The sequence below is a fragment of the Leishmania mexicana genome, contig 62 (genome assembly GCF_000234665.1).
Source record: "Leishmania mexicana MHOM/GT/2001/U1103 WGS CADB00000000 data, contig 62, whole genome shotgun sequence".
NCBI classification, from domain to species: Eukaryota; Euglenozoa; class Kinetoplastea; order Trypanosomatida; family Trypanosomatidae; genus Leishmania; species Leishmania mexicana.
Genome location: NW_003946376.1, coordinates 1 through 8541, shown reverse-complemented (window position 1 = coordinate 8541; position 8541 = coordinate 1). Strand labels below are relative to the sequence as shown.

Genomic DNA, 8541 nt, shown 5'->3' with positions numbered 1-8541 from the left:
GAAAGTGCATCAACGCGGCTACGTCGTGTGCCTGAGCCTGCCAGACGACGGGCCGGCCGAGGCCCAGTCAGCGCAAATGGGCATGGTGCTCGGCATGTCGTACAAGGTGCTGCGACTCGTTCGCTGCGGCCGCTTTCGGCTTCTTCAGATTCGGTGCCCCACCTTGAAGGTCTGTGGCAGCGGGCTGTGGTGTTCCGGGAGCGCGCGGTGGCAGCAGGAGCCGCAGCTGGCCCGTTTGTGCGGGATGGATGGTGATGGCGGGCCGGCGCTCGCGAGGTTGTGGTTGGACTGGTCTGAGGCTCTAGCGATGTTCGAAGGGGGCGGCGTGTGCTGTAGTCGTTGGGACTGGGCACATGACTGCCGTGTGCGAGGGTTCTTCAAAGATGGGATACCCTCTTTCGTCTTGGAGGTCAGCGTCGACGCCTCTGTAGACAGCGCGAGTCCCGTGGAAGCGTACTGCATCTTGTCCCAGGAGGATGATCGCGGTATGGCTCCAGATCACCCGAACCGAGCGCTGCGCCCACTGATGCTGTCTGTCAGCAGCCATCGCGGCGACCATGAGGCGGGCGAGGGTGTCGGTGGGGAGTCGTCGGCTGATCAGCTCATTCGGCATGTGTGCACCACGGACCCCGATACCCCCACAGAGCACCTGAACTACGTCCTAGGTCGCGATACGGCGCTCCGTGTCACCTTGCAGCCTTCCCAACATCCGTACTATGTTATTCCTCGCTCGAAGGGGGACATGAACAACAAGCTCTTCACACTCGGCTTTGTCTCCTCCACCGCGGTAACAAAGACGGGCAAGCTACGGATGCGGGCGGTGCAGCTTCCGTCCAACTCTCCGGTGTTTCACAACCGACGCAGCTTCTCGACGCGGCAGCTCGAGAGCGTGGCAGCGGTGGCGTTTCAGATTCGAGGACCGGACGGGGGTATACGCGTAGGGTGCGGCAGCAGCATTGGCTGAGGCGGTAGAGGTGCAGACGTTTGCACGACGGCGCGGCTCTTCCTCTTGTGCTGTCGGAGGTTTGCTAATCTGTGTAGTAAGTTTTTGTTGCCTGCATGTGCTTCTCGCTTACGCACGAACGATGTACGTCCACTGTGCGGGGACACGCACACGCACATCGGCTGACACGCCGCCATGTATGAAGTTACCGTGGGATCGCTGCTGCTTATCATTTCTTTCTTTTTTTTCACTCTGTCACTCAGTGACGACGCCGGACACCTCGCCGTGGTACCATGGTCTGGGGCGCGCTCTGCGGGAAATCGAAGGTGCCTGTGGCCTACCCTAGCGTATTCGCGGCGGACTCTTGGTGTCGGCGGACAGGTCTGGACTGGCGCCTTACCGGGGAGACTGGCGGTTATGGTCGGACGTGTACCAGCCCACTGCGCATCCTGTCGACTACTCAGCAAGTATAGCTGGCTATGGGCACGTTGAGCGCAGACGCATGCTCACGCGCAGGTTCCTTCCGCCTGCCACACCCACTCCTGTGAGAGGCGTGCGGATTCAGGAGAAGGCGGAGCGCAACCTGCGTCCACCGACGGAGGGCAGCGTCCTACCTGTCGCGTCACATGCGGGCAAGCGGCCCAGACACACGCCCCCTCCCCAGGCAACAGCGCCGTCTCGAAGCTGGCCGCAGGATGCGAGCACTGCGCGCGCTGTCAAGCAGAGCGGGCATGGTGTATCACGTCCAGGCAAGGCAGCCGGAGGCTCGGGGAGGGGAAGCGCGAGTGATGGGGGACAAAGGCGCAGAAGTATGCACGCTGATCCGCCCCACCGCGCATGCGTGCGAAATGTGCGGCGTCTCCTGCGCCCGATGGGGCGGGCCGATGCGGCACAGATGCCGGAAGCCTGTAAGGAACACCCCGAGTTACACCCTCGAGTCCTCCAGACTCCACTGTAGAGGGTCTCCACACTATATATTGTGCAGTGCCGCGGCTTGAGGCGACTGAGGGTGAAGCATGGCATACACAGACAGGATGTGCAGGGCCCTCTGAGGCCCTGGCCTGAGGCAGGCCAACTTCCGCCCTGAGCTCGTGCGGCGTGCACCTAGATCACCGCTCCCCCTGAACTCCTGCGTACTTCCCTCTCGGAGCATTTACATGTCTTTGCCTCTCAGCCGTCTCAGGATTTCTTTCTTGGTGCCAGCGGATGGCTGTACCGCGTGTCTACCGCTGCTTCGCACGACGCAACGCGAGCCTCTGACAGGGCCGTGGGGTAGCGCTGAAGTGAACGAATGCTGCACATCAGAGAATGGGCACACGCCGGTGGCGGACAAACTTCTGTGCGGCGTTATGATTCGTTGGCGTGGCACCTCTGTGGCCTCGATGGCATCGCTTACTGTGTCTTGTGTTTTGTTTGCACGGGTCTGTTCGCAGACGTCACGGCAGCACTGCGATCCATCTCCTCCGCCTCTTCCGCCCCTCCCCCACATCCACACAGCGGCAGTCGCCTCACCGACTAATGGCGCTCTGCGGTGGTAGCCGCACCAAGAGCAAGGCAAGGGAACACGATGACCAGAGGAAGGTGCACGACTTCAAGTATGGCGGCCCTGCGGTCACGGGGGACTGCTACCCCCTCTTTGAAGACGGCCGATGCTACCGGGTGGAGGTGGACAGGCACAAGTGGTTCCTCTACAACGACTCGCTGGACATGGAGATGCACGTCAGCTTCACCTTCCAAAAAACGACGGCCGTTTACAAAACAGAGCATGGCCGGACGACGGTGAGGAAGACGCCCACCGGGGGGACACAGTGCTCCGTCGTCGTCTACCCGCTGGAGACGCTGCCGTACGTGAAGGTCACCAAGAGGACGCAGATCTTATACAGCGCCGCGTGCGTGTCGCGCGACTTGGCCCCGGGCTACATTGAGAAGGTTAACCGCGAGGCGAAGGCGAAGTGCATGCACGAGACGCAAAAGGTGGCCGGCGTGGCTGGGGTGAGCCACAACGAGGAGGAAATCCTGTGCAGGTGCCGAAAGAGCAAGATCCTATACATCGACATGGGCTTCCCCCCATCCGAGGCGGCTCTGAAGCGACCTCACGACAAGCAGAGCGTGGCAAGCATGCACGCCATCGCGTGGAGACGGCCGCAGGACTACATACCGGCGATAGCGCACGAGGAGATCAAGCTGTTCCGTCACGGCGTGAGCGCTGCCGGCATTGGGCAGGGTCACCTCGGCGACTGCTGGCTCATGTGCTCGATCGCGGTCGTGGCGGAGAGCACGACGATGGTGAAGGACATCTTTCGCCACCCTGTCTCCCAGTCGAGGCGAAAGAAAGAGGAGCGGGCGGGCGGCTACCGCGTGTGCATCAGTAAGAACGGCTGGTTCCACCACATCATTGTCGACAGCTACCTGCCGACGTACAACGGGGTCGTTTACTTTGCCCGCTCCACCGGTGACCCGTACGAGCTGTGGGTGTCGCTGCTGGAGAAGGCGTATGCCAAGCTGCAGGGCTCGTACGCGTCCATTGTCGGCGGCAATCCTCTGCACGCCCTGCAGGATTTGACGGGGTTTCCGGTGTACCCCTTCACAAATACGTGGAGGGCAGCGGCGAATGAGGAGGCGGTCGCATCTCAGTTTTTCAAGGACCTGCTGCGCTACCGCAAGAATGGCTACCTCATCTCGATCAGCACTCCAGGCACGGACACGAGCGCGTACAACGCTGGTAGCGGGAATGCGAACGAGGCATCACTTGCGGCGCGCTACAAGACGGCGGGCCTGAGCACCGGCCACTCCTACTCGGTGCTGATGGTGCGCCAGTTTGTCATTCCGCGAGTGAAGCTGCTGAAGATACGCAACCCGTGGGGAAGCGGTGACGAGTGGACCGGCGCATGGGGCAAGAACAGCACCGGGTGGCAGAAGCACTCCTTGGTGCGCCGGTCGTGCAAGCCGAGCAAGGTGAGCGATGGCACTTTCTGGATGGAGTGGAGGGACGCGGTGCAGTTCTTTGAGGGTGGCGGGGTCTGCATGGTGAAGAAGGCCTGGTACCAGTATCGCTTCCCGGGCCAGTTCATTGGCATAATCCCGTCCGTCGTGCTAAAGATCGAACTCAGGAAGAAGCAGAAACTACTCTTCACCCTGTCACAGAAGGACCGCCGCCTGCAGAACCCCGACGACCCGGATCAGCTGTACAAGGGGCTGCTTATCTCCGTCACGGGGCACAACGCGCAGAAGGGCACGCAGCAGATTGTGGCCCTCAGCACCGATAACCCCGAGGTGCATCCACCAGAGAAGTACGAGTACATTGTTGCCCGCGACGTTGGCCTCGAGCTCGAGCTCGACCCCACAAAAGGCCCCTTCAACGTCATTCCGCGCATCATGACGACGAACCAAAACGGCCCGAAGGACTTCACACTGGGCATGCTGGCATCCAACAAGTCAACCGCAAGAGGACTGCGGGTGTCTTTTGTACACCTGCCCGACACGTGCCCGACGCTCCGCAACGTGGTGTCATTCCCAATGAACGGGGAGGCGGCGACACATGTGCGATTTCAGTACAAGAAGCGCGGCGGTGCGCCCCGCGTAAAGGCGGGCATCACCGTCTTTGACGCCACCCACGTGACGGAGACGTACCTCCACCCCCAATAAAGGCGTCTGCAAGTGCGGACTGCGCGCTCGCGGCCAGCGATCCGTGTTTGTGTACTGACGGCGTTGCCGAGCACATCCGTCCGTATGGAAGAGTGGCGTGCGCTGCTTCAGCGTTCCTGCACGACTGCGAGCACACGCAGGTGCCAGCACTCGTCCTACGTTCACAGCGCACCTCCGAGTAACCGCCGCCTAAACCGCGGTTCCACCCGTGTGCATCATACACACGGTGTCTTCCCACACAGCAGACGCCCGCTTTCGTACAGCGCTGCGGCCGGTGATGCCGGGCCCCACTGATCGCCCTCCGTTCCGCGACCCCTCTCGCACGCTGTAGGTGGCGTGCCGGAGGGGTGTGCGCCGTATGCGGCTGTTGTGTTGCCGGTGCGGAGGGGGCCCCTCCTCCGCTGTGCGGCGGTGCGCGGATTGCGGGTGGGTGAATGGTTGTGGTGCCGCGGGAGGGTGCGCGGGTGTGGGGGAGTGCGCCCGTGGCCTGGAGGGCCCTGCCGTGCGGCAGCTGGCTGGAGGCGGCTGCGAGGTGGTCGGTGGAAGGAGCGGGTGCGGCAGCGGTGCCAGCAACGACGGTGGCGCTGCAGTGGTCGGCCGGGAACGCGGCGGATCGCCTGTCGATGGGCGTGAGCCGGACACGCGTGGCTGCGCGGATGCCGCAGGTGCGACACCGTGGCGGGGCTGCGGCCGGTGCCGATGGCCGTGGCGCACACGCTGCTGCCCCTGCTCTGGACCTCTACGCGGACCTGCTGACCGGGCGGCGACTGGAGCGGCTCTCGCCGGCGTAGGGGCACCTCATGGATTCCGTGGAGGCTCTCTGCGGGGAGGTGTTTGTGGGGGCGGTGTGCCGTGGCGGAGGCGGCTTGGATGAGCTGCTTGCCGCCTGTGACGGGCGCGGTGTCTGTGCGGGAAGGCGCACGGCTGCGAAGCTGCTGAGGGCTGTGCGGCGCTGCGGGACATGGCGCTGGGCGATCGCGCAGGGTGTGCGTGGGTGCTCGGCGGCAGGCCTGTGCGCTGCGCCTCCCGGTGGTGCTGGCTGTAGGCGCGCTGTGAAGTGAGGACGTGATGGGTGAGCGCGGGTGGTGTGTGTGTGCGAGCGCGTGTGTGTCTGGGCGGAGGGGCGTGTACACGGATGCAGGGCCCCCTCGCGTGCTGCGACTGGCACCGGCGCCTTCGTCGGCGCATCGCGCGCACACGGTGTGGCTGCGTCTCACACCCCCTGCTCGCTGGTGACGTCTGTCTGTGGTGTGGTGCGGGGCTGCTGCGGTGCGGTGTCTGTGCGTGTTGGGCCCGTCTGCGCAGCCGCCGTGCCCCTGCCTGCTGTGTGCCGCGACGAGGGCTGTGTGCTTGTGTGCTGGTGTCTCCCCCGGCGCTGCTGTGGTCGGTGTGTGTTCTGCTGTGCGGGCCGGTGCTCGGGTGCGACGGTGCGTGGTGGCGGTGCTGCATGCCGCCCGCCCGCACGCCGTGGCGGCCCGCCTCGCCTGCGCACGGGTCTCCATCGTGGCCGCGCAGGCGCTCGTTTGGCGACGCGGAAGCGAGAAGGACGCAGCCGGAGGCACCGGGCGGTGTGCTGTGCGCCTGCGTGTCGTTGCACTCTCTCCCCCTCGTCCTCGCCGTGCGGCGCGCGGCACATGCGCCGGCCTCCTCTCCTGCTGCTTTTTGTCTGTGCGCATGCCAGCCAGCGGCGCATCTGCCGCCGCTGCGCACGCCTGGCAGTCTCCGCTGCCTGTGACCTCCCCCTCCCTCCCCACTCTCTGTGTCTCTGTCCCCTCCTCTCTCTCCTCGCCCCTGTCCGTCTGCGCCCTCTCACAACACGCGCGCACCACCCACCGAACACCGGCAACGCGCGCATGAACGTGCTGTCAAGGCTCTCCCTCGCTGTCTCCGGCCTGCACCCCCGCGCCCTCCTCGCCCGCTCTGTTGCGCCGTCTCGACCCCCAGACCCTGCGCCTCGCCCTTTGTGCTGTGTGCCTCCGCCTCGCCTCTCAGCTCTGCGTTGAGCGGTCTCGAAAATGGCGGTGAAGCTCGGCGTCATCGTCTACGTGGTGCTCCAGCTCATCGCGTTCGTGTGTGTGATGATCGGCACGGGGGTCGATATATTTTACATTAAACCGGAGAGCAGCGGAGGCCACAGGTTATGCGTCACGTTGTGGGGTGGAAAGGATGATTGCCGAAAGCCCAAGGTTATCAGCTCCCTGGACGAATTGTGGGCGCTCTGCCCGCGCATCCGGGACAACTTCCGCGCTGCTGAGGCGTTCGCTATCATCTCTATCATCGTGTACGGCTTTGCGTTCCTCTTCGGCTGCCTTTTGCTGTGCTGCTGCTCTGACTTCCGCTGGGTCTGCCTGGCGCTGAACATCGTGGGTGCTGTCACCGCTTGCGTTGTCTGGGCGCTCATGGTGGTGACTTACCGACTACAAGAGGAAAAGTGTGAGGTGCTGAGCGACGATTTTGTATTCGGCACGGGCTTCGGTCTCTACGTGTTCGCGTGGGTGCTGGATATCCTCAACATCATCTTCCTGATGCTCCCGTGGCAACTCGGCCAATCCGGTGAGGAAGCGGAAGAGCATGCCGCGGTGACAAAGGCAGCGGAGCAGTAGGAGGGAGAGTGCGGCAGGAATGCACGGTGGAGCTTGACATCCGCGCGGCAACTCCACCGAGGCGTCGCCGTGGAGGGGCCGGGTGAGCGGCTGCCGTCGGGACAGACGGAGGGCGCGGAGGCTGCGGACGCTGGCGTCGGCCTTTCGCCGGCACCCTCTCTCTCGCCGCCGCCTGTTGCGTGCGTGTGCGGCGCGGGTGACGCGTTGGCGATGTGGTGCAGCGGCGCACGCGCACCCTGCACGCACGTCCCGAGGAGCCCCTCTCGCTTTCTGCGCTGCGGCGTCGGCTTCCCCGTTCGGGTGGTGCTGCGCGGCTGTCGGTGCGTGCGCGCTCGCTGTCGAGTGCGCGTGCTGGCGTGATGACGGTTTCTGCGTGGCCGTCCTCGTCCTCTCCTGCGCGTGTCCTCTGCGCCGTGCCCGCCGCTCCGTCCGCTTTTGCCTGTGCTGCGCTGCACGGCGCCGTGTGCTCTGCAGTGGGCGACGCACCGTTAGCGGGGACGGGCGCACCGACGACCCTGCCCTCAGGCTCGCCCGCCCGACGCCCCTTTGTGAGCCGAGAGCGCGAGAGGGGCAGCGAGGGGATGGCACGGCCGCCGCCAGGGCCGCACGGTGACCGCGGGAATGCGACGGAGCGTGGCGGCGAGGGCGGCGAGGGTGCGCGGAGGGCAGGGGGGGAGACGGACGCACTTGAGAGAGCGGCGGGAGGCGCAGCGCAGCACCGCGTCTCTGTGGTGTCTCTCGCGTCCGCGGTGGCCGCCGCCCTCGCGTGTCTGCCTCACCCCCTGGCGCACACCGCACGGACTGCTCGAGGGGAGACGGGGTGCGCTGGTGTGGTGGTGGCGGGTGCAGGCGACACACCGGTGCACACGCAACGCCAGAGGGGGGCGATGGCAGTCTTGCTCTTCTTCGCGAGGCATGCACGCCCTACGTGTGCGCGCACGCGTAAGCACCCGCTGGTGCACAGGAGGGCACCCCCGGCGTGCAGGGGAGTGCGGGGCCGGCGAGACGTGTGGGAAGGTGGAGGCGGCTCCGATGCGGCTGCGGAGGCGACGTGACGTCGGGCATGTGCATGTGGCGCTTGCGCGTTGCTGCTCTCTGGAGCCATCCTGACGACCGCGCGCTGCGCTCCTCTCCGTCTCTCGCTTGTTTCCGGTTTCATGTCGACGCGCCTCCCCTCGACGGGCTACTGTGCCGCACGGCGTGCGCGTGTGTGCGTTTGCCCGCGTCCCTGTGACCGTCCACCTCCTTGCTCAGTGGATGGCGCTACCACGGCGCCCCTCCCCTGCTGCGACGGCTCCCCGCGGCGCTCGCACTCACAGGGCGACGATGGCGCCCCGAACACGCTCTGAA

General features: G+C 65.1%; 2 protein-coding genes across 2 annotated transcripts; both read left to right on the top strand.

The window, feature by feature from the left end:
* Nucleotides 1–2461: 2461 nt before the first annotated feature.
* Nucleotides 2462–4588, top strand: LmxM_30_0460e_1 (uncharacterized protein; the record flags this gene model as incomplete). The annotated part of the gene is made up of 1 exon (XM_003886480.1): nt 2462–4588. The coding sequence occupies one exon, from the start codon at nt 2462–2464 to the stop codon at nt 4586–4588; it is 2127 nt and encodes a 708-aa protein (XP_003886529.1).
* A 2015-nt stretch (nt 4589–6603) lies between these two features.
* LmxM_30_0450e_1 (uncharacterized protein) lies at nt 6604–7191 on the top strand (the record flags this gene model as incomplete). Its single annotated transcript, XM_003886479.1, has 1 exon — nt 6604–7191. One exon carries the CDS (start codon nt 6604–6606, stop codon nt 7189–7191), a length of 588 nt encoding a protein of 195 aa, XP_003886528.1.
* Nucleotides 7192–8541: the final 1350 nt, after the last annotated feature.